Source organism: Ambystoma mexicanum, chromosome 1p (assembly GCF_040938575.1).
Source record: "Ambystoma mexicanum isolate Mex_15411 chromosome 1p, UKY_AmexF1_1, whole genome shotgun sequence".
In the NCBI taxonomy this organism is placed as follows: Eukaryota; Metazoa; Chordata; class Amphibia; order Caudata; family Ambystomatidae; genus Ambystoma; species Ambystoma mexicanum.
In genome coordinates, this window is record NC_090921.1 from 699434831 (window position 1) to 699448542 (window position 13712).

Here is a 13712-nt window from a genome sequence, read left to right on the forward strand (position 1 = left end):
CTAATTTGTATACCCTTGCTGTACTGCTATAAACTTCCTTATCTTTACTTAATCCAGTGCCTCTCCAAGTATTAAAACATTTACTTTTACACCACACTTTAAGCCTCTGCAGCTCAGGTGAATATCAGGTATTCACTTTCCTGCATGGCAATAGTCTTTAGTGGAGATATTCTGTGTACTGCTTTGGAAAGAGTCTTCTGGTATACATGTGCTACATCACCAGTAGTCTCCAAGTTAACTATTGCACTTGTCAAGGGAACAATCCACTCTTCCGTTGCCTCTGGGAGAGTTTCCGCAGATTTCTGGAGATTATCCACGTTCTAATCATAGGCATTTTCTTAACTCTTTTAGGAAGCAGTAAATCAAATAGGACAAACAAATAATCAGACCATGGGCATCGAGAATTGACAGGCCCACTAGTGAACATGTTACAAGTGGCCACCCAATCCAAGATATTACCCCATATATGAGTAGCCTTGTTAACTAGTTGACTTAAGGCCATTTCCCTAAATAATGCCTCAAATACCATGGCAGTGTGGTCTTTATCCTCCCCTAGCCACAAATTAAAGGCTCCGAAAAGGACAAACTTTGCAGTTAATTTCAGTATAGGTTACACCACACCACAGTTCATAGCTTTTGCAGAGCAGTGCGCATCTTGGGCATCCACATTTTCCTGCACAGACCTCTTCCACTACTAAGTGCACACCTATTGCTTGGTGAAGTTTATTAACTAGGGAAGAGGGAAATGTGGATTACTGCAATGTAGTTATGACCAAATGACGCCTTACCTGCTGGGATGCTGTATGGTTGATCATTGATGAAACCATTGCAATTCGTATCTGGTGAGAAGAACTGGGGGTAGGGTGGCCCCACCCGGCAAGGACTCTGGACCACATGCGAGGCACTGCCAGGAAGACAGATAAATGTCACAATTAATGAACGATGGCCAATCCTAAACATCAATTTGAGGTAGCACACTTTCCTTTCTTTCTCACAACAGAATCAAGTGCATCTGGAAGTACAGAGGGAGGCTTTCCTACCAGGTAGAGGCACATAAATCAAATAATATCTGAAAGAAGCTCTGCACTAACCTTAATGTTTCTGGGTACAGATAATGCAAAAACTCCTCTAATAGATCCTCTTGTGTTTGGTAAATGCCACCCGGACCTGTGTTTCGATGGTGAGAATGACTGAAAATTTCAAAAGTAAAACAATCCATAATTAATACAATTTTAAAGCATAGTACAACACTAGCAAGCCCACCACCACAAAGTCTAAAGCCCAAGGCACACACACACATCTGCCCTGGGGTTGTTCAAGAGTGTGCATGCTGATATGAAGAGCATATGGAGTAAGATCTCCAACATTACTTAAATTTCACCTGGATCAGTGCTACCAACCAGGGTACACACAAAGGTCACAGGCAGAGGGCAAGCAAGTAGCTTGCTGCCAATGGACACACATGGTCTGCCTAGCCACTGGACACTTGTCTACTTGAACCCAGATGAGAAAGCAGTAGTGAAAAAGTATGGGATACATTACTCACCGTAATCATATTTCTGATGCTTGTATCTGCTAAGATTCAGATACTGTGCATAGGCCGATATCTAGTGGAAGCTGCGGAGTATTACAGTTGTTGTTTTCGAAACTCAAAAGGAGACGTCGACAGGGTGTGCCAGTAATACTATCTCTAGTGTGACGTCTGTTAGGCAGAATCCTGTGCAGTTCCCTTAGGGAACACTGCAAAAAGATTAAGACAACAGGAGTAAGCAGTAAACCCAATTGGTAGCAGTCTCTACCACCCAGATTTACCTGGTAGCTTTGGCTGAGCAGTCAGACTTCTCTCAAGAAGAGTCAGGCAGTATATAGAGTATACACAACAGGGCCAAAAACACAGTGGAACAAGCAAACACTGACCAGAGCTTTGTATCAAAAGTATATAATTATTTATTTAAAACACACTTTAGGCAATATACTAGCACTCTAAATCAAAAGCAAGTTAAAACACAGTCAGGTAAAGTATACACACCTCCCTTGATAACTATTAGACAAGTCAGAGTTAAAACACCACGATTTGTTAAAACAGATGTGAGCGCATAACCTAGATGGCACTCCAATAGTTAAGTTAAAGGGAGAGAAAAAGGCAGAGCATAGAAATAAAACAGGTCCCAACACTTTTAGGAGATCTCAGCAAGGGAATAAAGGCAGTATACACTGTAGAGCCAAAGTTCATAGGCCAGGCCCACTTTAAATGGAGCAAAGCGAAATGTGCCCAGGATCACACGGTTTAAAATGCACTAAAAAGTCTTTGCAGAATGTTCAAAAGAGGTTGGGGCGATTCAAGAAGGTAAAGTTAGAAGGCCTGGGGCCAACGCAGTTGGAAAGCCATGGATTTAAGGGTCACTTTGGGCAAACCGAAGAAAGGGAGTCCAGGCAGGACACAGTACCTTAAAGAGAGAGGAAGCTCCAGCGGTGGCAGTTGTTCCTGGCAGTGGTTGCAGTTTGTTGTTTTGACCAGGGGAAGAGAGGATCTCGTCGAGGAGGAAACCTCGAGTCGCTGCACTGCACAGGGATGAAACCAGCCGCGGAGTTAGTCGGTAAAAGGTGTGTTCCTTTTATTCGCGGTCAAAGTGGTGAAGCTTGGCTATCCGGCAGCCGGGCTGCTTGGCACGGGCGATTCGACCAAGAGACGTCTTTGGAAGGCGAAAGGGGCGAACTGGTTGGTCCCACCAGCTCAGAGGAAGAAGACTCGTCCAGCAGAAGGTCTTCTCTTGTCGTTGGGAAAGTGGTGAGTTTGTTGCAGCAGGGCTCCACCGGTGGTGTCGTCGTTGCAGATGGCTGAGCTTCTTCACTCTTCGGATTCTTAGGTCCTGTGGCGACTTCTCTAGTTCCAGTTCCTAAGGCCCTGCTTTTATGCAGAAAAAACCCCATTCAACAGCCTAGCTGTCACTCACACATTCTAAGTGGTGAGCCGGGGCGGCTCACCACTGGGCCAATCAGAATAGAGTGCGACTTGAGTGCTAAGGCAACGCAGTCCAGGGTACCAATTCCCCTCCCCCACATCCTGTGGAACCCAGACAGAGTGGCACCATTTGGAGGTTTTCTGTGGAGAAGCCCGCCAAAAAGTGGAACAAAGAGCTCGACCTTGGTCAGAGTTACAGAGACGGACACCAACGCCATTTTAGAAAAGAGTTCTGGCAAAAAGACCCAACCGTTGATTTAATATTAAATAAATAAACCGGCGGTATCTTTAACATTGCACCAAAAAGTGGTGCGTTTAAAATCAACGATAAAATCCCATAGGAAATATTCTGGTGTAATATTTTGCGTGGTAACCACTGCCACCAGCCAGAAACTCAACAAGGGGGGACTGGACAGTGCCCCCATGAAAACAGACCCAGGGGCAATATAATTAACCCCTTCCAGTACTTCCACAATATGATGGTTTGTACTGGTTCTGTTCACAATTTAGGACTAGTAAAGTCAATGGTGACTTTACATGCCGTGGGAGACAGTAGTCAGTCCCAGGGTATGGAGTCTATGTTTGGGGGTCACTATGACACCCCTGTGTTACTGCACTGAGGGTGCTGTGTAACACATACACACAAAATAGATGATACCCTATGGAGTAAAAGACCCCATAGCCCACAAGCACACAAAAAGTCCAAGACATACCTCAAATCATGCCTAAGAGTGGGAGGAAAAAGTCTCACTCTTAGCAGGAGAAAAAAACAAACCCCAAAAATCCAGCAAAGCTGCTGGGGGACTCACTAGGTTTGGGATATTAGCCTTATAAGAGAATTCTCCAGAACAACGTCCTCTGTACCCATGGTCCTTCACACGTCAAGGTCACTCAGATTGTTATTTTTCCTGACATGAGGTAGCATGAAGTGTAGCGTGAGTATGATATGATATGATGTGCGCCTTCTCTCCGAGGGGAGGAAGGGTGGGCGCATGTGAATCTAAGCAGATACAAGCATCAGAAATACGATTACAGTGAGTAATGTATCCCTTCTGAGGCTTGTGGAATCTGCTTAGATCGCATGCTGTGCATAGATTAGCGAGCAGTGTTAGGAGAAGGTGGTGGGATGTGAGAAGGTTCATGTGCGAAGCGGTGTCTTAGAACTGCTTGTCCCACCTGTGTATCTGTCTTGGAATGAGTGTCAATGCAGTAATGCTGAGTGAAAGTGTGTACTGAGCTCCATGTAGCTGCATTGCAAATGGTGTCTAGAGGGACATTTGCAATGAAAGCCAGAGTGGCTCCTGTGCTTCTTGTGGAGTGAGCTCTGGGCGTGAAAGGCAGTGTCTTGTTTGATGGGGAATAGCACAATTGTATACATCCGACTATCCACCTGGAGATGGCATTCTTTAAAATGCGGTCTTCTTCTCTGCATGGTGCTATGGAGACAAACAGTTGGTCTGTTTTTCTTAGCGGTCTGATCTTGTTTACATAGTAAAGGACCACCCTCCTCGCATCTAGTTTGTTGAGTTTTAGCTCAGCTGAGCTGGTGGGATTCTGAAAGAAAGCTGGTAGCTCAATAGACTGATTTACATGAAATTTAGAGATGAACTTAGGGGAGAACGTAAAACCAGCTTGTCTTTGTGCATGATAAAGAAAGGATCCTGCACTGGCAATGCTTGTATTTCACTAACTCTTCTTATGGAAGTAATAGCCACTAAGAAGGCAGTTTTGGAAGTCAGGTGTTTAATACTAGACTTATGCATCGGCTCGAAAGGGGGTCCCATGAGCTTAGCGAGTACAATATTGAGATCCCATCCTGGAGGCGGGTTTGAAATTGGAGGGTGGAGTCTCTTTACTCCCTCCATGAATGCTTTGATGACGGGTACCTTCCACCATGAGACCATATTGTGGGAGATGGTATAGGCTGACAAGGCCACCAGGTGGACCTTTAAAGAGTTGAATACCAAAACCGAATCTAGCAAGTGGAGCATATATGTTAGAATGTGGGAAGGAGTACATTCTATGGGGTTAATTTGTTTGGACTAGCACCAAATCACAAATCTCCTCCATTTGTTAATAACAGTGCCTAGTGTTAGGCTTTCTTGCTTCCTCCAAGATATCGATATACCTCTGTGGAAGGTTAAGATGTCCGAACTCTATGACTTCAGGAGCAATGCTGCCAAGTTCGTTGAGTGAGGTTGAGGGTGCACTGTTAGTCCCCCGTGCTGAGTGAGCAGATTGTACGGGCACGGGAGCTTAATGGGATCGCACATCGCCAGTTTGTGCAGATGTGGATACCAAGGTTGTCTCGCCCACATAGGAGCAACTAGGATGAGCGTCACTTGTTCCTTGTGGATCTTGTTCACCACCTTCCTTATGAGAGGTGTTGGTGGGGAAAAGCGTAAGCAAATTTCCCTGATCAGTTCATCCATAGGGCGTTCCCCTTGTAGCCTGGATGGGGGGAAACTGGACGCGAAGTCTGGGCCTTGACTGTTTTCGCTTGAGAGAAGAGGTGTTCTACGACCCCTGTGTGTAGTTGCCATTCGTGTTCCTCTGGTAGAGGATCTCTGCTCAGTGAGTCTGCCAGAGAGCTGAGTTCCCCTGGAACGTGCAATGACGATAGGAATATCTTCCTGTTGGGTGCCTATTTCCAAATTTCTTGCGCAAGCCTGGACAGATAGGAGAACGTGTGCCCCCGTTTGTTGATGTAAAACATCGCTGTAGTACTGTCTGTCAGGACTTGCACAGATTGGTTCGCTAGGTGAAACTCGAATGTCTGAAGGGCTTTGAATACTGCCAGTAGTTCCAACAGATTGATGTGGTTTTGTGCTGTGGCATAAGACCATAGACCCTGAGCTGTGTGGTGAAGGTAATGAGCCCCCCACCCGGCGAGTGAGGCGTCTGTCGTGACACTCGCTTGTACTTCCGGATCATAGAAGGGTTTCCCCTTCAACAGATTTTCTCTTGTCCACCAGCAAAGATGTTGTACTAGTGTTGGGGAAACGACCACTAGATCGTCCCACTGACCACTTGCCTGAGACCACTGTTTCGCCAACCACTCCTGCATGGGTTACATGCGCAGGCATGCGTGGGACCAGGTAAATGCAAGATGCCATCATGCCTAGCAAACGCATAGCTTTGCGCACCCTTATCTGGAGGCTGGCCTGATAATGCGGTATTTGCAGTGACATGTTTTGGATTCTTTCCTCTGATGGAAAGACCAACCCCTCTTGTGTGTTTATAACAGCTCCTAGGAACTGTTTGATTGTGCTTGGTACTAGGCTTTTTCTCATTGATGGAGAAGCCCAACTGAAAGAGAAGATTGATAGTTGTTTGAATGTTTTGCCTGCAAATTAGGGGAGACTCCCCTGTAATCAGCCCGTCATCTAGGTAAAGGTACACTGGAATTGCCTCCCTGCACAGGTGTGCTGCCACCACCGCCAGTACCTTTGTGAATACCCTTGGAGCAGATGCTATTCCGAAGAGCAGCACCTTGAATTGGTAGTGCTGGTTCGCTATCTTGAAACGCAAAGATCTTCTGTGCGCTAGGAACATTAAAATATGAAAATAGGCATCTTTCATATCCAGTGTTGCCAAGTAATCCCCTTTTTTAGCAGAGGGATTTCTTCTTGTAGCGTAGTCATGCAGAACTTTTGTGGCTTGACATATTTGTTTGCAGTGCGCAAGTTTAATACTGGGCGCATTGTTAGATCTTTCTTTGGCACAAGGAAGTAAGTTGAATAAATACCCTAGTTTACCTGGATGGCCGGGACAATTTCTATGACGTCCTTTTGGAGAAGCGTGGCGATTTCCTCGAGGAGGATGAGCTGGTCTTCTTTGGAGTGGGTTTTCTGGCATTGGGGGTGGTTCTGGGTGGTTCCGGGATCGCTTGAGGAGCTCTATACAATATCTGCCCGCTACAGTGGACAGCACCCATCTGTCTTTGGTGATTCCCTCCCATGCTTGGGTTAAGTTGGAAATGCGCCCTCTTACTGGAGAGGCATGGGAGGGCACCTGAAGTGGGATGTCAGTGTTTCTGAGGTGGGGTACCACCTTTGGAGGAGGGACCCCTTCCCCGACCACGTTTTCTGCGTGGTCCTCTCTGGTAATTCTGAGAGGCGTGGCCTTGATTGTTCCCCCATGCTGTTCCCCGATTTTGGTTATAGCTGGAACCCCTCTGGGAAAATTGTCCACGTGAGCGACAAAAATTGCTGTTTCTCCTCTGGCCAGGAGGTTTACTGGTCAATTGGCCCAACGATTTCAGTGTGTCATATTCTTCCTTGGCTGTCTTCAAGGCGTCCTCAACGGCCTTGCTGAAGAGTACATTGGGCTTGACTAGCATGTTAATGAGGGTGGCCTGCGTCTCTGGCTTAAACCTGGATTGGCGTAACCAAGCGTGACGCTTAATAATGGTTCCCTTGGTTATGATTCTGCAGGCATTGTCTGCGGTGTCAAGACTGCTTTTTAGCAAGCTGCTTGAAACTGCCCTTCCTTCTGAAGCCAGTAGTGCTAATTGAGACTTGAGGGGTTCCGGGGCTGAGTAAGGCAAGGTGAGACCTCATCCCATTTATGGCAGTTGAAACTGGCTAATAAAGTAGAGTTATTAGCTATTCTGGTCTGGAATGCAGCGGAAGAGACAACCTTCCAGTCCATTGTGTATAGCCTTTTACTTTCCTTGTCAGGAGGAGCCTCAGAGGACGCTAGGGGACTGCCTGCTCTCTGCCTTGTCGTAGTAGCGACGAGTGAGTCAGGCTTTAGCGGACCCCTGATGTACAGCGGGTCAAATGGGGTAGGCCTGAAAAGTTTTTCTATGCGGTTCACCGCTCCCATCCGATTTGGTGTTTCTAGTGAGGGTTGTACCTTTCGCTGGACAGACTTTAGAAGGAGAATAAATTGAGATACAGCCTTTTTATCTCCCAACATCTCGTCAACATCCTTGTCCTGCGGATCTTCTTGAGTAGATATTTGGAAGTGCTTGGCCGCTTTGATGAGTACTTCGTTTAGAAGAAGGCAGATTATCTATGGGTGAGTCTACAACAGGGGGGGTCCTTATCAACTGGGGAGTCGATGTTGTACATGTCCATATTGTTCAGTGTCCGGATCATATAGTTAAATGATAGTGGGATCTTGCACTGGCTCACCAGGTCAAAACCTTTTAGCAGGGGATTCAACAGGGTTTTGCGACCCTAGAGGCCACTGTTGGGGGGGAGGGGGTGGAGTGAAAACCTATGAAGTAGTTTAGGTCTTTTTCATAAAAATTTGCCACGAAAGACATTCTTCTCATGACCTTACCTATATCTTCAGCTGACCATTGGGCAGAACTAGGAATGAACCATAGGTTGAGGTGGGAGATCTAAATCTTCTGCAGTGGGTGCGATTAAAGTAGAAGGTGCAGCCTTTTTCTTCAAGGCTGAAGACTGGGAATCCTGTGCCTGAGGTTCCTTACTTTTGTGAGGGGACCTATCCTTCTGTGATTTATCCCTATGAGGGGTTTTAGAAGAACTCTTCTTAGACTCCTTTGATTTAGCAAGGCCTTCTGGGACGTGCTTTTTTTTTACTAAATGGGCTAGTCTCGCCTGTATGGGCTTTTTTACCGCTATCGATGCAGGGCGTCAAATTTTGGCTACGGTCAGATCTGAAGTCTCGTCAGCTGACTCACGATCTTCGGGAATGTCTTTATCCTTGACGTCTGTTCTGTCTTTCGAAAGTCGGGGTGTGTCATGTGGCGACCTTGATCTGGAGTGCCCAGATGACAACGATTCAATGGCCCTCTCCCTAGATGTTGTGCGCTGCCGTTTGCTCGACACGTGTGTCGAGTCTCGTTGGTGGGTTGTGTTTTTGGTGGAGGGGGTAGTGATAGCGCTTCCGCCGCCGGGTGTTGTCCCCGTAACAAGGACGCCGGCCTGTCTGTTGCGGTTGGGGGCCTGCGCTTGGGAAACCGGATTAACCCTGTCGCCTTCGGATACCGCAGCATTGCAGCCGTTGCTGAAGGTCCCTTCAACTTCCATGCCTTTTAACTGCCTGGCGAGTTGGGCCCAGCGTTTAGTTAAGCGATCCTTCAATGTCTTGGGTTTGAAGAGTCTACACGCTCGACAGGTACCCTTGACGTGGTCCCGCAGGAGACAAAGGTTATACATAAGGTGTTTGTCGATCCACAGGAACTTCTTGTTGCACTTAGGGCACAATTTAAAGGGGGTCCTAGCCATAATGGAATGACACATCAACTAGGTGAATGTAGTGTACGAAAAGGGGTATATACATTTTAAAATGTCCTCCCCCCTCTCTCCCTACTGTGTGGGCCGAAGCCCGGAGCGGCCTTCCAAGGCTAGAAGGGACCCGTCGACGGGAGTATTCGAAGGTCGTTTCTCGTTCTTCACCGCCGTCGGATTGTCTCGATAGTCGGTGAATATAAAGGATAGTAAGAAAAACTATTAGTAATTGGTAATAATAATAAAATGTTGATAAGCCGAAAGGAGAACTCTGCTTTAGCATCCGTCTATGACGGCGGAAAAAAACTATGTGAGGTACCTTGATGCACGAAGGACCATGGGTACAGAGGATGTCACACTAGGGGTAGTATTACTGGCACGCCCTGTCGACATCCCTTTTCGAGTTTCAAAAACAACAACTGTAATATTTTGCAGCTTCCACTAGATGTTGGCCTAGGTACAGCATGTGATCTAAGCAGATTCCACAAGCCTCAGAAATGTATTTATATTTATTTATTTATATACAGGAAGGAACAACGCTCTTTTGATCACAAAAAAAACATACAATCGATATTAAAACAGATTAGATGGGAAGCAGGGAGCTTCTTACAATGGGGTGAGTTCAAAGTAATTTTGACCAGGTTGTGGTGGGAAGTAAATGGAACAGTCACATGGGACAATACATGGGGTGGACTGACACATATTAAGTATACATGGGGTGTACTGACACATATTAAGGACAATCAACTCTACATATTTTTAAGTGCAGGTAGGTGGTCCGGCAGGCTGTGTTAGGGATGTGACAATGATGGATGAAGTCTAGAGTGGAGGCATAGACAGTGAGGAACAGAGGCAGGTAAGAGGCAATGGAAAAATGTTAGCGAAAAGGCAGATGGGAGGTAGGTTAAGAGGGTAATTCAGAGGCGGAGGGTTAGGCTTTTAGTTTGGTTTTGAACAAATCGGTGTGGACTGTTTCTCTGATATCTGGGGGAAGAGAATTCCATGCAAATGGAGCAAGAAGAGAGAAAGATCAGAAGTGAGAGGCAGCCCAGGGAGGGCAAAGTGCCAGAATGGAGATTACGAGAAGGCTTGCAGAGCTCGATAGATGGTTTTTTACCATGGATAGATTTCTGAACCAGGAGAAGACATTTAAATCTGGCCCCGTTTTGCATCGTCTGCCATCCAGCTTGGTGTCGGTATGAGGAAGTAGGTGTGAAGTGAAGCAGTTCAAAGAGAGTCCTGGTATTGAAGTTAATTATCTTGTCGAGAAGACTGAAAGCATAATTGGGGACACCAAAAAGGAGGCTGGCACAGTAGCCCAGTTTAGAGAAGACAAGAGTGGTTAAGAATTGCTTGGCTGTGTTGAAAAGAAGGAGGGGTTCGACTTTCCTAATATTTAGGAAGTTGAGGTGAGCCGCCGTTGCAGTTTTGGAGATTAAAGTCGAGAAGGTGTGAGAGGGGTCATAGATGACAATGAGGTTTCTAACTGAAGAAGAGAAGGGGTAGGGAGTATTTGGCTGGGAAGAAGAGCACCTCTGTTTTGGTAGAGTTTAACATAAGAGAGTGCAAAGCCATCCAATATTTAATGGCAGAGAGATAGTTTAGGAATTTTGATAGAGATCAGAGGAGAATTCAGAAAAAGAGAAGATTTGGGTGTCACCTGTGAGGAGTTGGTACGAGAACCCAAAGGAGAAGATGAATGCCCCAAGAGCAAAGGCGTAGCATGTAAAGAGATGTGGACCCAAGACAGAGCTTTGTAGAACACCAACAGAGGCAGGACTTGATAGGTGTTGTTCCAGGAGACCGGGAATTGGCGAGATGGCAGGTAGAATTCAAGCTAGGCAAGAGCTTATTTGTGAATACCAAGAAAAGAGACAGTATTAAGGAGATCAGAGTGATCGACAGTGTCAAAGGCAGCGGGCAGGTCAAGGACGAATTAGGATAGAAAGTAGAGCTCCTCAATGAGAATGTTGTACCCTAGAAAAACTGGCAGGATTCTTGTTAAATAGGCCAAATAAAGCCCAACTACGATTGCAGAAAGGGATAGCAGGAATGAATGTCAACTTATACCCCAGATTAACTGACTACAAAAACTGTCAGGTAAAAGGCTAGCTATCTCTATCACACATTGGAGGCAGAAGCTTTCTGCTAACAGATGCACCATTTATTATATCATGGCTACTTGGTGGTCCTCTGGTAATGGGTGTGAAGAGATCTATCCTAAATGGGACCGGGGGTGGGGGGGACAGGCAGTCCACAAAGTTAAATCAAAAACTCTCTCAATGGGGAACAAAGCAGAGCGGTCAGGCCTCACTCTTAGGAGGTAATGTCCTGGTACCCAAGTACCAAAGTACAAATAATCCCAGACTAGACATGGAGGATCCATAGAATATATGGGTAGGGCTGAGCAAGAGCAGAGTCATATGGTCTGGTTTAGCTACAAGATCCTAACATGAGCCGAGCCAGCATAATTCTCCACATTCAAGGTACAGCCTCCCATGCACCAGACTCCTATCAGTTATCCACAAGCAGGCTCTCGGACATACACCCGATCCTATATGAATTATCAGCTTTTTGAAGGCCGCACAAAAAAGAACATGTTACTTATCCCTGGTAACGTTCTTTCAATTGGATATTCCTCCCACGTATTCCACATCTGACGATAATTATCTCTCCAGCTTCAGCTGCTTTGGATTTTTTTCCAACAGGGGGCGCTGTTTGTTTCTTTGTTTGTTTTATTATTTATAATGCGCGATCATACCAGGTAACAGGGCGCAGCAGTTACATGAATATGCAAAAGTTGGTTACAACAGCGAAAATATATACATACATACAAGTAAAGCGGGATTATACACATACATACAGGTATAGGTACACTATGTGTGGATATAGACTACTGGATCAGACAGAGTGATTTCCAGCATAAGGAATGTAAGCAAGTGAAAGTTAAATAAGGTATATACAAGTAAAATAGTGGAGAGGAGGGGTGGTACCCTCACAGTAAAACCTGGCAGCACGTTGCATTTAATAATCCTGTGTTTTCAACCATAGGACATCGTTAGTCCGGAAGTTCTGGTAGGGGAGGTCCATTCTCAGAGTGGGAGGAAGGGAGTTACGCAGTTTAGCTGCTTTCACTGGGAAGCTGTTGCCCCCTATTGTGGAGCGATTGAAGTTAGGAATGGAGAGGCAATCTTTGTAAGCTGTTCTTGTGGGTCTCAAGGAGGTCTGTCTGTGGAATATATCGATCAAGTAGGTGGGAGCAGCGTTGTTGAGGGATTTATGAGTTAGTGATAGGGTTTTTAGCAGAATTGTGTTCCACCTCATCAAGTCGATGTCCCTCGGGGACCTGCGTTGGACTGTCAACGTCATCATCAATATAAGTAGCGCACGCAGCGCCCGTTGGCTTCAGTTCTGTTTTCCCCCCCCACCTCCTGAAGAGGAATTACCAGGTGTACCTTAGACCGTAGGCTCACAGAAAGCGTTAAGTGTAAGAACACGTGCACTGCCTCCTCATCCCATCAGGAGCTCTTCACAGCATTCAATGCTTTTACAACTTGAAGGTAAACCCCCCCCCCCCCACACACCCCGAGGCTTTACTGAGCGCACACACTATCGTGCTACATCTAAATAGATGTTTAATTTATTTGCTTTTGGCTGCTGCTGCAACATTATTCCTGCGCCTTCCTTTCAAGAGCTATTTGAGCTCTGCTTTCGTGCCCACTTGGGCAATATTTCTTTATCTTGCTCCTGCAACCTCTACTCTGTTCCCCCCACACCCGCCTGGTCACCGGTGATACTGTATGTGTCCCCCCCGGTCGCCCGTGATGCTGTGTGTGTCCCCCACCCCTCCTTGCTCGCCCGTGATGCTGTGTGTGCCCTCCCCGGTCACCTATGATGCTGTGCACACCCCATCCCCCTTCTTTCCCGTGATGTCCTCCCCTTACCCCGTCCCCTCATCCCACTCTTCCAAGCCTGATAGTGCCCCCTAATTAATTTTTGCATTTGCTTACTGCTGCCGCCCTGCAACATGAGTAGGCACCATGTATTTGCCTACTGATTTGACTTTTGCAGCTATGTGGTGCTGCCGCCCTGCAACATGGGTAGGCACCATGTATTTGCCCACTGATTTGACTTTGCATTCATATGTTGCCGCCGCTATGCAACATGGGGTCAGGCTTAATGATTGTGATCACCATGTACTTCTTTTTTGCGTATGATGTATTACCTTTGCACGTTCCACGTTGTTGTAACTCACCTCTTACGCTTCCGTTTCTGTAACCTGAAGCACTGCAACTAATCTCTTAAGTTTAAGCGCCTAGATACCTCAGGGTTTTGCGCGCTATATAAATAAACACACAAATGTAAATTGTACGGTGGGGTAGGCTGGGAGGGGCGATGAGGAATACATGGGATGGACATCCAATCGAAAGAACGTTACCCGCGGTAAATAACTTGTTCTTCGAATGGATTGTGTCCTCCCACGTATTCCTCATCTTATGATAGACTCCCAAAGCAGTAACAATTTAATGGTGGGAGTACAA

The 13712-nt window shown here is 46.3% G+C and overlaps 1 protein-coding gene across 3 annotated transcripts in view; it reads right to left on the bottom strand.

Moving 5' to 3' along the window:
• MSTO1 (misato mitochondrial distribution and morphology regulator 1) overlaps nt 1–13712 on the bottom strand; it is a 1020943-nt gene that overhangs the window by 74490 nt on the left and 932741 nt on the right. For all 3 annotated transcript variants that reach the window (XM_069649984.1, XM_069649995.1, XM_069649989.1), the window contains exons 13-14: nt 1092–1190; nt 789–904 (exon numbers count right to left, since the gene is read on the bottom strand). In XM_069649984.1, coding sequence (XP_069506085.1) covers nt 789–904; nt 1092–1190 — 215 coding nt within the window. The remainder of the gene's footprint in view (nt 1–788; nt 905–1091; nt 1191–13712) is intronic.